Source organism: Suncus etruscus, chromosome 2 (assembly GCF_024139225.1).
Source record: "Suncus etruscus isolate mSunEtr1 chromosome 2, mSunEtr1.pri.cur, whole genome shotgun sequence".
NCBI classification, from domain to species: Eukaryota; Metazoa; Chordata; class Mammalia; order Eulipotyphla; family Soricidae; genus Suncus; species Suncus etruscus.
Genome location: NC_064849.1, coordinates 114,461,385 through 114,480,800, shown reverse-complemented (window position 1 = coordinate 114,480,800; position 19,416 = coordinate 114,461,385). Strand labels below are relative to the sequence as shown.

General features: G+C 38.8%; 1 protein-coding gene and 1 pseudogene across 1 annotated transcript in view; both read left to right on the top strand.

Moving 5' to 3' along the window:
- Positions 1 to 16,442, top strand: part of ANKRD55 (ankyrin repeat domain 55) — an 81,577-nt gene extending 65,135 nt beyond the window's left edge. Inside the window, exons 9-10 of the mRNA XM_049768118.1 lie at positions 8,616 to 8,708; positions 16,062 to 16,442. Of these exons, the coding sequence (XP_049624075.1) occupies positions 8,616 to 8,708; positions 16,062 to 16,183 (215 nt within the window). The 3' untranslated portion in view covers positions 16,184 to 16,442. The remainder of the gene's footprint in view (positions 1 to 8,615; positions 8,709 to 16,061) is intronic.
- On the top strand, positions 12,200 to 13,470 carry LOC126001004 (eukaryotic translation initiation factor 4E-like; annotated as a pseudogene).
- Positions 16,443 to 19,416: the final 2,974 nt, after the last annotated feature.

The following is a 19,416-nucleotide window of genomic DNA, read 5'->3' as shown; positions in this document are numbered from 1 at the left end:
CCATTTTTAAAGAGAATATATCTTATAAATACGAGTTAGTTTTGCTCTTTTTAATAGTCTACAGGTGGTTCTAATGCACTCCAGAGACTGACCTCTTGATCTGAATTTGAGACAGCAAAACGGTTTCCAAATTAATTCATTTAAATCATATAGTGTTTTAAATTAACTAATTACTAATACTTTTAAGTCATAAAATTTTACGTAAAAAAAAAAAAAACCAGAAAACCCTAGCTTCTATTGAGAAATGGAAAGATTTGGCAGACGGAACCCAAATTCCCACTGGCCATTTATTATTAACTGTAACACTATCCCCTTAAAAGCTATGTAACCAGTTAAACATGCTATTAGTAGCTCTTGGTAGTTCTTAATCTGTATTTCTGTTGTTTTTCTTATAGTAGGGGTAAGAGAAGAAATGATATGTTTCTTTTTTGAGTGAAGGGGTCTCTTGAAGATGCTCAAGTCTTACTCCTGGTTCTGTGTTCAGGGTTCATTCTTGGTTCCGAACATATGAGGTACCAGGGATCAAACTGGGGTCAACCATGTGCAAGACAAATGCTTTAACCTGGTATTTAATTATATTTTTCTTGTTCCTTGTTCCTATTTCAAAGTGGAAGACCCAAAGGGCTGGTAGTTTTTTCCTTGTTTCTCTGGGAAGGAGAACTAGGCTGTCCTATTGAATGTACAGAGTGAATCTGCACTCCTCATTCATTCATTTTTGTCCAGTGCCTAAAAACTAGGGTTCAGCATCAACCCCCTCCATTCTTGTCACTATGTATTTAATCACATAATAAATTTGGATAAGCACAAAAAACCTATGTCTGGGCACTAAGGAAAAACTACTCACTATTTGACTTAATCCATGAAGCGCTGACACATTTGACTGGTGTCATAAGTAAGGCAATCACTTTTGTTCTATGGAAGGAAAAGGAAGGGAAACTGTTCACCATATTTTTATATTGTAGTGGCCTCTATGCCCCATCCAGCCTGCTTTCTGTACTTCCTAAAAAAATAAGATAAAACTTAGACTTTATCCTTTATAAATCTTTTTAATTTTTTGAAAGTCTTGTTCCTTATTATTCCTTAGACATTCTTGACTATTTCTTCTATCTACTTAGGATTTCTATGCTATTTAGGATTAAGCTACTCGGAGTAGCTTAAGCAACAGAGACTTTCAAAACTTGCCTCACAAGAAAGAAGAGTGAAGAAGGCAGAAGCTGCATGCTTGGCTCTGTAATCACTAAACTCCAACTACCTGCATGCCTCCCAGCCTAGCCTATGATTCCTATCCTTTAATTATTGACTTGACTGTCCCATCCAAATTGACATCTTGTTTCTGAGATAAGGAGTAAATAATGGATAAAGAATGAATGAGTACCTTCTGTCATATGCTTCATAGAACTTTCTACAATATTTGAAATAAAAATAATTCAGTAAACTTCTTTGAGAATTTGCTTAGTATCTAGAAAGTCCCAGCAGAAAGGAGAAGCAAAATTCTCCAAGAGAATCATAGATAACTTTCTGTGCCTATATTAAAACATTTATTTACCTTTTTACCAGGGAGGGAGACACACCCAGCTGTGCTCAGGGCTTACTTCTGGCTTAATGGTCAGGAGTATGTACTGGGGATCAAAGAAAGACCTTACCTACTGTACTATCATTCCAACCTCTAGCATGTATCTTTCAACCAAAATTTTTGTCTTTTGGGGGGATAGGAGGACCCCAAGCAGTACTCAGGTGAGACCCATGGCCATTTCCAGGGACACTTGACCAACAGAGGCAAATGGTTCAATGCTCCAGTTTGACGATATAAATTTTTCTAGGGTGCTAGGGTATACCAGGGTCACAACAGATAGTATCTTGGGCACTTACAGAGCCAAATATCAAAGCGGAGCAAGGCATGGGCTCCAGCTCTGAACTCTCTCTCCAGCCCAAACCAGCATTCTTTTGTTGGTTTTTGTTTGTTTGTTTGGTTTTTTTTTTTAGGTCACACCCAGTGGCCTCAGGGGTTATTCCTGGCTCATTGCTCAGAAATCACTCCTGGCAGGCTCAGGGGACCATATGGAATGCCAAGATTCGAACCACTATCTGTCCTGGGTCAGCTGTGTGCAAGACTAACTCCCTACGGCTGTGCTATTTCTCCAGCCCTACAAAACAGCATTTTGTTGCAGTTGTTACTGCTGTTATTTTAGAGCCACACTCAATAGTGCTCAGGGGCTATTTCTGGCTCTGTCTTCAGGAGTGAGCCTGACAGTTCCTTGGATTAGCCATACGCAAAGCAGGAGCCTCTTCTATTATTTCTATCTCTCTGGTCAACCAGTAATTTTGAGTGCTGGTCTACTGTCTTGTTTATAACTATCTTCTATCGACCAAAATGCAGGACAAGTGCCAAATGGCAGGTACACTAAGGATGAAGAGCTCTACAGTTACTTGCCCATTTCTTATCAAATTTAGTCTCCTTCCTTCTACTTTACTCCTTATTTAATGGAAATAAACTTTCAGGACTCCCTGATGGCTAATTCTAAGTGCCAGCAGAAGATTAAGAGCAGGGAAGAGAAAACTGATGTAGTACTAAGCATTCTTCCCTTGTGAGTCCAAATGTGACTCTAATTCCTCCCAGTAACTCCATACAGCTCCTCTCTCTCCTATTCTGCCTCCCATTAGCCTATTGGTCTTAGCAATGTTGATTGTACCTTCCTGCCCAGATTAACTGCTGTGTGGTTGGTTTGGCTTCTTGGTTTTTCCATCAGCTATGGGGGCCTTGAGTTCAAATACAGGTCCCATGTGGTTCCCTGAACATCACTGGAGTGCCCTTGAGCACTGTGACACCACCACCACCACCACCACAACCACCATAAAAAAGTAGAAATACAGCTAATCAATAACATATCCAGAACTTGAATCGGAGTTCCTAAAAATAGGAATATATTACCATGACAATGTCTGTCTGTCTGTTTCTCTCATATTCCTCTCTTTAAATCTCAAAATCCAGTTTGTTAGTATGTTTAGTAGTTGCCAAAAGTGTATCTTCTTAGGAATTGCATTAACTTTTCCAAATAGGAAGATTTCTTGGGACTGGAGGGATAGTACACCAGGTATGGCTCTTGCCTTGCTCCAGCTGACTAGGATTTAATTTCAAGTACCCCAGATGGTCTCCTGAAGTCCATAAAAAGAGATCGCTGAGTGCAAAATTAGGAGAAAGCCCTGATCACAGCAAGGTGTGGCCCCTGAACAAACAGCAAAATAATAATAAAAACAACAACAACAACATGATTTCTCTGCCTTATGGATTTTATTTTGGGAGACATTTTTAATCACATTTGATCTTTTGCATTTAGAACCTCTGAGGTAGGTGCACTTATACGATTTATTTAGTTGACCAGTCAAGGCTGCCCGAGATGGAGTAATAACTGCGCTGAGTTCCCTACTTGTTCACACCAGGTCTCCCCTTTAACTTCTTCCTTTTAACTTTCCCTCCATTACCTACAACAGATGAACTTCAATTTCAGAATAGTTTCTTAGAATCATTCTGAACCCTGACAATGGAACTCAGGAATGATCCTCAGATTGCTCGGAGAGAACCACTTTAAAGTCTGGCCGAGGTGTAAAGGTGTTACTCGTGCGTACGTGAGAGGAGGCTGCAGCAAGTATCTCAGGAATGCCACAGCGGAGTCTCTCCTAGCAGGTCTGGCTCCAGACTGTTAGTTCATCCCTTCATGGAGGAAAGAGGCTGGATCACTTTATTTTTCTTAATCTGCCCCTTTGGCCTCTTCTTCAGAAAACTGGAGGTTTGGGCATCATGGCTGGCTGCTCTTCTGACACTGGTGAAGAACATGTCTCAGGTTATTGTGCCCTAGAGCTTGACCCATCACTCAGTGCAGGAGACTTGGAGCAGACACTTTCTAGAACCCACCAAACACTTGCCTTGTGGTAACAGGTTCTAAATTAGGAATTGGGAGAAGAAGACCTGCATTTTCCTTCAAACTGCCTTTGTTTTTTCGTAGAAATTCCTCTGGCTGGGGTGCTTGCTGTTTGAATTCCTGGCAACCCTCTCTAGTGCTGACTTGCTGTCATCAGCAACCCCGAACATTTAGCTCTAATGATTATTACCTCACATTTATTGAGACCTGTCAGAGGGCTAGATGGAAAGAGATGGGGGAGGAGGCACTTACTCTAATGACAGAATTTGGAGCCCATCAGTTTAATTCATTAGGAGGTGCTTTCAGAGAAAATGGATCAGAAAGCTCTGTGATGTTTGCTACCTGCCTAGTTATTTACAAGTCATTATGAAGGAAGGAGCAAAGAACCCCTTACAGTATCCCCTTAAAAGAGAATTTGCAGGTACAGAAGAAGGGTGCTTGCCTTTCATGCAGCCAACCCAGGTTCAATCACCAGTACTCTACATGTTCCCCCAAGCTAGGAGTAAGCTCTGAGTGCTCTGCTACTGTGTGTGATGAGAGAGACAGACAGACAGACAGACAGACAGACAGACAGACAGACAGACAGACAGAGACAGAGACAGAGAGAACTTGCCTCTCCAGAACTAAACTCTCCCATGCACATTACTCCCCATGAAACCCTGTTTAGATCCGTTAGAGGCTTTGAACAAAGTTATACATGACAGAACCTGGCTATAATTCCAGTCTTAGCATTTGCCCCTCTATTCCCTGCAACGAGTCCTGAAACAGCTCAGACTTCACCTTTTTTTTTTTTTTTTTTTTTTTTTGCTTTTAGGTCATACCTATTGGTGCTCAGGGGTTATTCCTGGCTCTATGCTTAGCAATCACTCTTGGGGGAATTTGGGAGGGCCATATGGGATACCAGGGATTGCACTCGGGTTGGCAAAGTTCAATCTCCTTACCACTGTACTATCACTCAGGCACACACTTCCCTTTTTTGCAGCCCATAGCTTCTCATTCTATGACCTCCTTACCCAGGTAATTTTTACCTTTTCTCCATTGTTTGTGGGCCACACCCAGTGATGCGTTGAACCAGGCATGCAGAACTGGGATCAAACTTTGATCTTCGATATACAAAGTACATGACTCAGCCCTTTGAGACATGTGTCTGGTTCTACCCTCTCTCCACTGTATGCTGGGTGGTTTCCTGCAGTCTCACCCTAACTTCAATGTGGATGTACCCCTATTGTCTCTAGGACTTGGCTCTTTCTAACAGTTCTGACAAAAGACCAGTTCCACCTGAGTGAGCCTTTTCCAGGTCAGACAGAGTAAGAACTCCATCCCTCCACTTCCTGAGAGAAAGAATTGAGGCACAGAGAAGATAAACAACTGCCTTAGCTCCAGAACTAGTAGCTAGAAAAAGGCTGAGCAAAGATTCAAGGGAGGTGAGAGAACTCAGTCTACTGGACCCATTTTTAGTCACTTAGCTACTAGGACTAGCACCTCATAGGCAGATAGATTACAGGTTTGCTTCCCCCCCCCCCCCCCATAAATTGTAAGTATCTGTAGTATCTTGACTTCTCTTCCACTCTAGGCCCTGCAATGGGGCGGGGGGGGGGGGGTGATTAGGAGAGTTACAGTAAATTCAATGCACTAATCGCAGGGGTGGCAAACAGGATTTTTACCCTCACTCAAAATGGCAAAATGCAATATGTGTTTAACATATTATTGTTAAAATTAGATGCTTTTGTGTGAGTGTTTGTCTGTTTTGGCAGGTCACTGCGTGGTGTGGCTCTCTGACTCTCACAGTTTAAAATTATGGCTCTTTGTGTCGAATTTGTTCACCACCCCTGCACTGATGTGCTATTATTCATCCTTCACTCACTGTCAGTTCCTCCACTGACCTGAGATAACATTTCCTACCTTTCTGTTCCAGAACAGTGGTCCTTGACTCTGTTCCCAAGGAGACCACACCCTGAAGAAAACCGAGGCACAGATAGGAGAGCTAGGTTTGGGGTCGGGGAGACAGCACAGAGCATGAAGTGCACCTTTATTTTCCACACAGACAACCCAGGTTTGGTCCCAGCACCACTAGGAGTATTTACTGAGCACAGAGAGCTCAGCTCAATGCACAAATTCATCCTTTCCTTCAGGACTGAGCAAAACACTGACTAGAAATAAAATGTCACTTTCCCCCTAAATCCCAAATCATGGCCATAGCAACACTGCCCACTTCTCCATCAGGTCTATGCTGTTAAAGCTCCTAGGGAATTAAAATAGTATGATTTTTAGGATCAAATGGGTATGAGATGGAGATCAGACTGCTTCCCATCATGTGACCAGCTTTTGAGCTCCTTGGAGAGCTCTACTAGTTGGGTGCTTTCTTATAAGATGGACGGATGGTGATGGTATCACTTTCATGAGGGAAGGAGATGATTAGGATCAAATGAGGTTAACATTGAACCCACACTGAGCAGGGTAAGTGCTCAATAAACATATAAATTTATCATCATCTCACTTCTTGGATGCACCAATTTCAGCTCTAGAGTAGATAGAAAAAATAAAGCATGAGAGGATATGAATTTTATTATAAATTTATTATTTCTTTCTCAAGAAGTTATTTTCCCTCAAGAGTTAAAAAAAAATAAAACCGGGAGAGGCTGAAGAGACAGGGCATGGATTTGATTGGCTTACAGCAATTCCAATTCAATCCCCACTACCACATTTGGTCCCCAAAGCAGCACCATGATTGACTCCTGAGCACAAGGACAGGAGTAAGATCTGCACACAGCCAGAGGTATGTGGAACCTAATGCTAAATAAATAAATATGTTTTAATGCTTTGACAAAATGTCTGCCAAGGAAACTGGAGATTTATTTTATGGAGGACTTTGTTTGTCCTGTTTGTTTATTTTGCAATGCAGAAATGGAACCCAGGCTTTACAAATACCAGGCAAGTTCTAAGCCCCTGAACTACATCTCCCTCAGACACTGGAAGTCTTGCATATTTTTCAGGTTGACACTGCTCATGCAGTTACCCTTAAAATACTACTATTAGGCTCTTCTGAGCAGATGGAAGATAAATCTTAGTTAATAATTTTTGTCATTATTTTTAAATATCAGGAAGCTAACAGAGGCCTCATGCATGCCAGGCATGCACAAACCACCAAGCTCCTCCCCTACCACGACTACTGATTTTTTTGTTTGTTTGTTTGTTTTTGGAGGGCCACACCCGGCAGTGCTCAGTGGTTACTCCTGGCTATGCACTCAGAAATCGCTCCTGGCAGGCTCAGGAGACCATATGGGATGCCGGGATTCGAGCCACCGTCCTTCTGCATGCAAGGCAAATGTTCTACCTCAATTCCATCTCTCAGGCCCCATACTGATTTTTTTTTATCTTATTCTAAAGTTCAACAAAAAGCACAAACTTTTGGATGTTGCTATGGTGATTCTTTTACCAGGCAAAAGATCAAATGAATATTTGCCACAGTGTCCAGGAAGTCAAGTTAAACATGCCACAGAATAAGATAATAACCCTCATATAACCAAAATATTGTTGATATTTTGCTTTTACCCCTAATCCAAATGATTTACATTTGTTCTCCAATTTAATGTTTGGGACAACTGGAAAAAATGGCCATAATTATTTTCATCATTTTCTAGATAACAAAGATGAGTTGAAACATTACTTGCACCCCTAATTCTATCTGACCCTACAGGAGAACCTCCTATTCATCTCCAATTCAACTCTTTAAATTGAATTAAGCAACTTTTATGTAGTCCTTTTTATTTTCTATTTGAAGCATTCATCTCTTATAATAAGTTGTATATTGATAAATGTTTATTGGCTTTCTGGAAGAAGAAATATCAATGCTTACTGATTTTTTTTGTTTGTTTTGTTTTTTGGGTCACACCCGGCAGTTACTCCTGGCTGTCTGCTCAGAAATAGCTCCTGGCAGGCATGGGGACCATATGGGACACTGGGATTCGAACCAACCACCTTTGGTCCTGGATCGGCTGCTTGCAAGGCAAACGCTGCTGTGCTATCTCTCCGGGCCCAATGCTTACTGATTTTAATGGAGTAAATAATTCCCACTCCCCCTAAAATCATGCCTTTACTATGTAATGTCACCCAACTCCCAAAAATGCCTGAAAATATAGTTATTTCCATTACCTAAATTGTATCATAGCAGTCTCTAGTGCTTTCCCAACTCCCATCATCCAGGTCAGTAATTCTTAACAGACCCATGGAGGACCTGATAAAAATGTGGGTGTCTTATCCCAGCCAAGATTCTCATTAAATTGGTTTGGGATTTTGCCAGAAAAGTTTTTTTCTCTCTAAAAATTCCTGTGTGCATCCAGGATTGAGAAATTGACACTCTGGGAGAATACAGCACTCCACACTCATTCATTTATTAAATACTTGACAGATATGTAATACATTATGTCTTATTTTCATATACTAAGTTTCATAAATAATACTCCTTATTTATAAAATTTTATTTTAACTAGTTTATTCAAGACATTATTGCTAACATATATTTTTTATTTTGATGATTGTCAAATAATAGATATTTATTCACGTACAGTTGTTATTTTGTAATTAACATCATAAATTTGGTGATCTCTAAACAACTTGTATGACTCTCTTGTCCACTGATTTTTATCACATGCATTTGGTTGAATATCAAATCATTGTTGCCAATATGTTTGCCCCTAGGACACCATTTTCAGCATTTCTCCCCGAACAGACCCAAAATCAGGGATCTTCCTTCCAGTCGGAACAACTTATCTCCCTTACCAGACCAAAAATGTGAGTATTAAAAACTTTTTCAGTCTCTTTTGCAAAATGTTAAAGTGCCTTAACATATTATTTTTGTTTGTAGTGAATCTTCTCCTAACATCCACTTTCAATGTGTCTTGAAAGTGAAACAGAAGATCCTCAAAGAACATAGTTTCCACCAACTTTGACCAGGACTGTTTTTTCCTTATCAATGTCATAACAAGACAATATTGAGCAAAATGACAATACTCAAGGGCCTGCTATGCTTTTATTTTTCAAGAGACTATAAAGTGCAAAAACTTGAACATTAGAGAAAAACAGAATAAGGCCAACCATGAAAGCTTTATCCCACCAGGAAATATCAGTTTTGGAAGAAAACAATTGTTAGTGCTAAAAGGCATATTTTGCATGTGGGAGGCCTAAATTTTACCCTCAGCACCAATTGGCCCACTGAGAATGATAGAAACAGCCTCTAGGAACAGAGTCAGGAATGTGGCTCAATGGTATAATGTACAACTATATGTGTGATATGCTGAGTTCAATCCCAGTACCTCAAAAAAAAAAAAAAAAAAGGTTTGTTTCTTAACATTACTTTCCTTACTGCAATGGACATAAGAAAAAAAATTCGCTACCTCTGCCCTCATAGGCTATGCATTCTTATACAGAAAGGAATGATCAAAGAGATGATCATTTATATTACTTTAGTCAGTATTCATTTATTTCAGGGGTCCTCAAACTTTTCAAACAAGGGGCCAGTTCACTGTCCCTCAGATCATTGGAAAGCCATAGTTTAAAAAAAACAAAAAACACTATGAACAAATTTCTAGAAACACTGCATGTCTTATTTTGAAGTAAAAATAAAAACAAAATGGGAACAAATAAAATATTTCAAATGAAGAACAAATAAGGTTGAATCAACAAATTTACCAGTATTTCACTGCTAACTAAAGATATGGTCAATATTGAATTCTATACTTGTCACTTCTAGTCATAACAAGTGATGCAAGTGTGCATCAGTTAGTCTAGATCTGGTTGGAGATTTCATATGTTTCATTCTGGAAAATGTCTGTTCACAGATATAAGTGCTGCCAAAGATGGTCGCCATTTTGAGTGCTCAGTTCTGAGATTAGAATAGGTCATAGAGGGGAGAGATCTATAAAAATTAAGTCTGAGAGGAGGAATCAAAGGACAGAGAGAAGGAGGGGAGTCAGAGAGTATGGCACACATCCCACACATATGCCCTATGGGCCCAGGACAAGTCGGCTCCTAAGCAGGACAGGCAAAGGCAGCAAAAACACCTGGCAGCCAGATAAATGTTATCAGCAGACTCATGCTTTATTTTATACAAAATTTGCTCACAATACTAAACATAATTATCTTCTATTCAGCCAGTTGTGCTCAAGCTTGAATGTGCCTATGTGTTTTCTGGGGTACTTATTATAAAGGTGGATTCATGAACCTCATTTTCTGGAATGCATATATATTCTTTTTTTTTTTTTTTTGGTTTTTGGGCCACACCCGGCAGTGCTCAGGGGTTACTCCTGGCTGTCTGCTCAGAAATAGCTCCTGGCAGGCACGGGGGACCATATGGGACACCGGGATTCGAACCAACCACCTTTGGTCCTGGATCGGCTGCTTACAAGGCAAACGCCGCTGTACTATATCTCCAGGCCCATGCACATATATTCTAATAGCAGTTCTTTAAGGCAGGTTTTGTTATTAATCTCATTATACAAATGATAAAACTGAGTTCAGAGAAATTGCGTATGTTTCCCAACATTGTGTGAATAATAAATAGTGGGAGCAGGTAGTAAAGCCAGGAGCAAAAACTCAGAATACTGAGTTGGCTGACTCATGAACAATCACTACTTACTGTATTCTCATTTTTTTTCTTCCTATCAGTCTACCTACTTATAATATGCTGATAAACAGGCACACACATGCACAAATACTTTCTCCACATTCTCTTAATTGCAGGCTAGCTGATTTAGGAACTGCCTTATTGTAAGACCAGTTCCATAGCTTTTCTGTACTTTGGTTTCTTCATAGTGCCTATCAACCTGACAAGAATTACAGGTAGGATTAGATGAGATAATTTGTGCGAAATTGTTTGCATAAATATCCAGTGTCTTTTCTCACCTAGGCTTAATTTTTAATTAAATTTTTACTTTTTTGTTAAGACACCATGATTTATTTGTAGTTGATTTTTAGGCATACAGTATTTAGCACCAGTCCTACCACAGTGTCAGCTTCCCTCCACCAGAGTCCCAGGTTCCTTCCCCCTCCCCCCTCCAGCCAATCCTGTTAAGTAGACACATTTTGAGCGGGTGGTTGGTTTTTGGGTCACACCTGGCGGCTGGCACTCAGAAATCACTCCTGGCAGGCTCGGAGGACCATATGGGATGCTGAGATTTGAACCACTATCCCTCTGCATGCAAGGCAAATGCCCTACCTCCATGCTATCTCTTCAGCCAGTAGACACATTTTTAAGTTTGTTTATTGTGATTTGAATCTCCTGTTTTCAGTGTTGCTGACTATAGTTTGGATATATAACTACTCCCCAATATATTACCACTCCTCAATACTATCATTGTACCCTTGATCCTTGGCCCCTGACCCCCCATGCCTACTTCCCATTCACTTCTTTTGCTACCCCACTTGATTTCTTTCCCTCTCTGTCCTTGTCCTTCCTATATTCTAGGGTGATCACATTATGTTCTTTTAATACCTTGAAGTTCCTCATCCAGTTATTTAACATACCACAAGGAGTGAAACCATCGTGTTTCTCCCTTTTCTGTCTTTACTCACATGATACCTTCCAGTTCCATTCAAGTTGCAGCAAATTGCATGATTTTGTCATTTCTTGCATGGTACTCTGTTGTATATGTCTTTGTTGTGTGTATATATATATATATATATATATATATACATATATATATATATATACCATGCTACTCATCTTTTATTGGACCCCTAGGTTGATCCCGTATTTTAGTTATTGTACAAATTACTTTAATGAATAATGCTGTACATATATATATATATACATACGTGTGTGTGTGTGTGTGTGTGTGTGTGTGTGTGTGAACATTAGTGTCCTGGGTATAGATACTCAGAAGTGGAATTGCCGTGCCATGAGACAACTCACCTCTTACTTTACTTAGAAATCTCCATACTGGGGCCAGAGAGATAGCACAGTGGTAAGGCGTTTGCCTTGCACACAGCTGATTCAAGACAGACTGTTGGAATCCCAGTATCCCATATGGTCCCCTGTGCCTGCCAGGAGCGATTTCTGAGCACAGAGCTAGGAGTAACCCTTGAGTGCTGCCAGGTGTAACCCCAAAATAAAGACAAACAAAAAAAAAAAAAGAAAAAGAAATCTCCCTGCTGTTTTCCATATGGGTTGAACCAGACACTATTCTCATTAGTAGTAGATGAGAGTTCCTTTTTCTCCCTATTCCCCTAAACTCTAGATTGGAGAAGCTTAATCAACAAAGAGTTCTAGGCACATCAATCTTAAGATGTCTACCCTTACTCCTAATCCCCCACCTACAGAAGAAGAGAAATCAAAATCTAATCAGGAGTTTGCTAATCCAGAACATTATATTAAACATCCTTTACAAAACAGATGGACAGCCTGGTTTTTGAAAAATAATAAAAGCAAAACTTGGCAAGCAAATCTACTGCTGATCTCTAAGTTTGATACTGTTGAAGACTTTTTGGGCTCTATACAACCATATCCAGTTATCTAGTAATTTAATGCTTGGCTGTGACTACTCACTTTTTAAGGATGGTATTGTGGGAAGATGAGAAAAACAAACCCGGACGATGGTTAATTACATTAAGCAAACAGCAGAGAAGTGACCTTGGTCACTTCTGGCTAGAAACATTGTTGTGCCTTATTGGAGAATCTTTTTATGACTATAGTGATGATGTGTGTGGAGCAGTTGTTAATGTTAGAGCTAAAGGTGATAAGTTAGCAATATGGACATGAAAAACAGAGAGGCGGTCACACATATAAGGAGGGTATACAAGGAAAGGTTAGGACTTCCTCCAAAGATAGTTATTGGTTATCAGTCCCAGGCTGACACAGCTACTAAGAGTGGCTCTACGGGCTTGGAGAGATAGCACAGCGGCGTTTGCCTTGCAAGCAGCTGATCCAGGACCAAAGGTGGTTGGTTCAAATTCCGGTGTCCCATATGGTCCCCCGTGCCTGCCAGGAGCTATTTCTGAGCAGACAGCCAGGAGTAACCCCTGAGCACCACCGGGTGTGGCCCAAAAACCAAAAAAAAAAAAAAAAGAGTGGCTCTACCACTAAAAATAGATTTGTTGTTTAAGAAGACACCTTATGAGTATTCTCATAAGAGATTGCATCAAGCAATCGAGATTTGGGAGCTGAACCAAAGCCTCTTCAAAAGCAGAGTGGACTGCATTTAAATTTGATTTCCATCTAAATGTTGCTAGATATAAGAGAAGTCTCTTTCACCTTTGTCTTGTACTTTTGTTTATGTTTTTAGGTTTTGTTTTGTTATTTTTTTTATTTTGGCTAGTGTCTGCTATCCCAATCAAAGAATTACAGTATACATCACCCCTGGAATCCATAAATATGTTCCTGGCTGTGTTATAGCTTAGTAGAATTAACATTACAGATACATTTTAACCATCCAAAATACTAATGAAAAAAATCCAACAACTTGAATTTTCATATTTTACAGGAAAAAATTGTTAATGTTCCACTGTATGTGGGAGCATATTTGCTGGCTTGAGGAGAGTCTGACGCATCCAGTTTTCTAGTAATGTTTCTCATTTACAGCATTGTCTCTGCTGTGCTCTTGCTGATGGCTGCTAGATTTTAATTTATTGGTTTTCCTACTGATAATATTAAGATTCTTATTTCAGTGTTTTATTTGTTTTCTTTTGTAACATTGGTGAAGAATCAGGAATATGATACAAAGGTGGAATATACATTAATTTTGTGCATTCTTTGGTGATTTTTTTTTGTTTTATTTTTTTGTAACTACAAGCCTTGCTACAAATGTGTGCATTTCATTCAAATCAGTGATCTATGTTTGTGTGATTTCTTAAACATAATTGTGTATTATAAAAAATGTAACATCATAATTACATTCTTATATATTTATATAAGATTACATTATTATATAATTACATTATTATTACATATAATTATTACATATATTATTATTACATATATTACATATAATTATTACATTATTACATATAATTATTATATAATTACATTCTTAATTGGAATTAGTATATCTGTTTTTGTATCTTTATGCTGTATTTTAATAATTTGTACCTACTTAGGTTATTTTGCTTTGGATAAAAATTGCTCAAGTAGAAAAGTGGTCCCATTCATATTAAGACAGTGTACAAAATTGTAAATAAAATGTGTATAGTGAATTGTCTTTTTAGACAACTAAAAAAAAAAAAAGAAAAGAATTATAGAACTTGGGGCTGGAGAGACAGTATGAAGGTAAGGCATTTGCCTTTCATGCAGAAGGTCATTGGTTCAAATCCCAGCAACCCATATGGTCCCCCAAGCCTGCCAGGAGCGATTTTGTGGAGCCAGGAGTGACCCCTGAGCACTTCTGGGTGTGACCCAAAATCCAAAAATTAAAAAAAAAAAGAAAGAAAAGTGTTGTAGAACTCTAAAGGTAAGAGTAAAGAACCATGGAACTCAGTCCAACCCTTCTTTTTGCAGATAAGGAAGCAAAGAAGTGGAGAGATAAGTCACACAAAGAGTTCAGAAGAACAAAGAAAGCTCTTTATCCTTGATGGAACAGTTCCTCAGTCCTTTATTATTTGTATAAAGGGAGCATTTGGAGCTAGTGTAAATTCAAAGACTGTTCAAACCTAACCCTATTTTGTTATTGGTTACAGTTGTTTTTCTTGTTTTGGTTTGAGGTCTATGCCTAGCTCTGTGCTTGTGGTAGCTCCCAGTGGAGTTTAATCCAAGCATATGCTTAGCCTTTTGAGTTATCTTGACAGTGCTTGACTGACCCTCTGTATGTACAAATGTTGTGATAAAGATAATAAGTTAAGCAAAGAGTTACTAAGCATTGAATCCTGGTAGCTGGGGCTTGGATAAGTCAAAGAGGGAGTTTTCTTTGTCAGAGCTCAAGGCTTTGCTTTTATATGTAATATATACTATATTTAGATATATACTTGATTTACTTACTTACTTATTTATTTATTTATTTTTGGTTTTTAGGTCACACCCTCAGAGGTTTCTCCTGGCTCAGTGCTCAGAAATTGCTCCTGGTAGGCAGGCACAGGGGACCATATGGGATGCAGTCCTGGGTTGGCTGTGTGCAAGGCAAATGCCCTACCACTGTGCTATTTCTCCAACCCTATTTATTTAATTTTTTTTTTGTTTTTGTTTTTTTGTTTTTGCTTTTTTGGGCCACACCCGTGAAGCTCAGGGGTTACTCCTGGCTATGCGCTCAGAAGTCGCTCCTGGCTTGGGGGACCATATGGGACACCGGGGGATCGAACTGCGGTCCATCCAAGGCTAGCGCAGGCAAGGCAGGCACCTTACCTCTAGCGCCACCGCCCGGCCCCTATTTATTTAATTTTTAAAAAAGATATAACTTCTTAATTTAAGCACCATGGTTACAAACATGTTAGTAATTGGGTAAGGCTTTGCTTTTCAATAAATTGTAAAGAAGAAACCTGAGAAATTTTCAGTGTATACAAAAATAAAACATCTCTGAGCTGGCTTAATGCCTTTCTGAGTTGACCATCTATACTACTGCACCCAAAGAAGAGAGAGCTTTGGGGGATAGAATAGTAATGGTACAGTGAGAAGAGCTTTTGCCTTGTACTTGATCAACCCAGGCCCAATCCCTGGCATCCCATATGGTCCTGAGCCCTAACAGGAGGGATCTGTGAGCACAGAGTCATTAGTAAGCCCTGAATATTGTAAGGTGTAACCAAATAAACAAAGGGGAGGGGACTTTACCAGGCATGCACAGCTCAATTATGTTTTGACCAGACTTAGTTCAGACTTGTATTTGTGCATACTTCATATCCTTTCCTGTGGCAAGCCTAAATAGATATTTTCTAAGGTTCAAGAGCAGTTTTCATCAACAGTTGGTCTATATAACACAGATTGGTATTCTGCAAGTATAGAAAGGTTGAAAACCATTGGTCTACTATCTTGGTTCTAACCACCAGTCCTGTATGCAGAACAGGTATAGTCCATAGTTTTAAAAAGGTAGAACACTGCCCTTGAGAGTCTGGCTTTCCCAGAGTTTTAATACTTATTAAATTACACAATTCCCCTGGCACCATTCCATGTAAGACTCTGAGAAGAGTCTTCAAATCTTGAAAATCTCTCCTGTTATTCTTTCTTTCCAGTTTTGTCAGGAGAACCTCTGAGGACAAACCGAGTGCTTCCTGCTATTCCAAGCCAACGGGGACACAGCACAGGAGTTGAAGAAAGTGAAAACCTTGCCAGTTCTGTCAATGATGAAAATTAGCTATGGGTTGCAGACTGCAGAAATAGAGATTATATGTTTCAATTGGCAAAGAATGAGATTATTACTCTAGTCTGTAAGAACAAAGACTAATTCAGAAAACTGCATTCTATAAGCCATTCACGTTTTTATAAATAAAAATCCTTATTCAAAATAAAGGTGTTTCCAAATAAGCACTTAGAATCTTTGATTGTACATACAATATGTCAATGAGTTTCTGTAACCTCAATTCAAGATACCAAATTTAATTAAAATATATTGTCAACAGGGCACTACATTAAATAGTTAACTTTGATAAGTTTTGTGGCATGTTTGCTATTTTGTTCTGTGTTTTTTTTTAGTGATTTTATGTTTAAAATGTATGCTTTTGCTGAATAAAACAAGACAAAAATAACACATTTTACCTGGATCTCCATGTTTATTATAGGTCTATTTTATATTTAAAACACTTACTTTAAATCAAGAAATACATTTCTTTAATCATTGGCAGCTATAGTTCCTGGCTGTACAATCTTCTAAAAATATTTTCTAATGCCAGAAGTTCCTGGATATCATCCAAATTACTCTACAGCATATAAATATTCCTAGTTACTTGATTATTTCTACCTGGTATCTTTTTCAGAAACAATTGCTTGTTCCAGGAATGAGAATATCACTTGAATCGAAATTATCTACATTCTGGTCTAACGAGATGGAATAGACATTTATCACACATTCCTCAAATTCTCTACATTTTTTATAACTTTTTTCTGTTCAAAATATAATGTTCTCTGTCTACTTAAGACATTCCCAGATTATGACTAAACAGAGTTTGAAAATATGGCTACTAATTAGATGGTCTCATGCTGATTGGATTAATTCAGAGTTCAAGTCTGAGCCACAAGAGATCATAGACATTCCTTGTTATTTCTGAGTCTGCATGTTATTTTGTAAACATCTCAAGCATAATATGCACCATTTCCTATTAAGTGTTATTGGTTGAGGTCAGTCGACTGCCCTTAACTAGATGCTCCATGGGAGCCCAATCTGGTGTTGTAGTTCTATATTTATAGGGCCTGTCTCAGAGTAAGCTCTCAATCATTTTATTACTTTCAGGAAACAAAAGGAGGAAGGACAGAAACAGAATTTTTAGGGTAAAGAGAAATATAAAAGGATCATGAAAAAAGTTATTAGTTCATAGTCCCACAAAAACAATAATTAAACCATAAATTACAGAACAAAGTATTGGATCAACCACCCAAAGTAGGCAGTAAAGGGAGGGTCAATATTGGTGTAAATATAACTCTTTCAGGCAGGAGAGATAGCATGAAGGTAGGGCATTTGCCTTGCATGCAGAAGGATGGTGATTTAAATCCCGGCATCCCATATGGTCCCCTGAGCCTGCCAGGAGAGATTTCTGAGCGTAGAGCCAGGAGTAACCCCGAACCCTGCCAGATGTGACCCCCCCCCAAAAATATATAACTTAAGATTCATTCTAAAAAAATTTCTGTTTTTGCTTGTCATCCTCAGCCAATATTTATGTTTCAAAATTAGATATTAAGTACTTACCAATTTTTGTCCATTTTCAAAAGATCCAGCAACTTTTTATTATAAAGTATCTTTTAATTTTATCATTTATAAAATAACATCACTATGGACATTTTTTCACATAGATAAGTCATGTTTTTACATACTTTTTTTTGTATTTTGGGGGGGGGGGTCACACCCGGCAGCGCTCAGGGGCTACTCCTGGCTCTACACTCAGAAATCGCTCCAGGCAGGCTCAGGGGACCATATGAGATGCCGGGATTCAAACCACTGTTCTTCCACATGCAAGGCAAACAAACACCTTACCTCCATGCTATCTCTCCAGCCCCTACATACTTTTTTTTAATAGTTTTTATTAAGACCAATTGAATTGCAAGTCTTTCACAGTTATATTTAAGATACATAGTGACAGAGAATAAGGGAAATTCCAACAATCAGTGTTGACCTTCCTCAGCCACTGTTCCCAGCATGCATCCCATACCTCCACCTGGACTGCTAGTGTAATAGGTCCCTTTCGTGTATAGCTTTTTGTAGTTTGGGTCTCTTGATTTTATTGCCATTGACTTTGGGTTGGGTATTTAGGTCTGATCATTTTTTATTTCCATTCAATGTTTGTGAGATTGCTTGCCCCTGATACCATCCACTTTTTTCCCTCAATTTATGAGGCAGAACAAAAGGATTCCTGTTCTGGTTTTGAAAAATAAATAAAGCAAGGAGGAGCCCCTGTCTAGAAGCTATCAATATAAATTTAATAGAAGAAAGAAAAAGAAAAAAAATAAAGGAAGAAAGGATATTGGTTTGGCAAGTTTTTTTTTTTTTTGTTTTTGAATAGGCAGAGTAAGTATTGGGGAAATTAGAAAGGAAATTCCCTTGGCCTAAGAGATATAGGGTTTCTTCACTCTTGAAGCATATTGTCATGGGATCAACTACAGGTTCCAGCCATATTCATTGTAGAACACCAAGATCTTTTTTTTTATGGTGCCAGGAAACATTCTGTTCAGTTGTGGTTGTCAAAATTAGTCTTCTGTAATTAGAGATCTTAGTTTTTGCATAGGTCCTAGGAAGAAGTCTAGAATAGAGTCTTTCTTTATGCTTCCAGAAGTTCAGTCAGTTTTCTTTAATTAGTGATCTTGGTTTTGTATAGATCAAAAGACAGAGTGTCTTCTGATTTCATCTCACAATTAGGTGAAGAGGTGGGCAACCTGCCTTTAGATCAAGTTGTTGCTGTGTCTTCATCATCAGGATGTTGTATGAACATACCCTGATGCAAGTTGGGGCCAGAGTTGATTAGAGACTCCCACAGGGGGAGTTCGATTACTGGTGCTGTTGCAGGGAACTATATTAGTTCTATGGTTGGGATCCAAGGTTCAAGGTTGGATGGTCAATGTCCGATCACGTGAGGTCTAAGTTGAGTTCCCATGACAAATATTCAGGGTGGAAGAAGCATCTGTATTATAAAATTTATGGGTTCTCATCCCTAGTAGATATGAACTTGTTTCTTTACATAAGATGTGCCCATTTTAATGTGCCTATGCAGAAAGGAAAGATGCCATATTATATTGTTGATGCATTAGGGGGTAAAAATGGCAGGCTATACAATCTCTGTACCTTCATTTTGACCTGAGCTTTTATCCTAAGCAAGACTTGTCTTCTAGAATTTCATACTAAGTGGAACCAGAACACACAAAGAAAAATAATAAATAAATTAA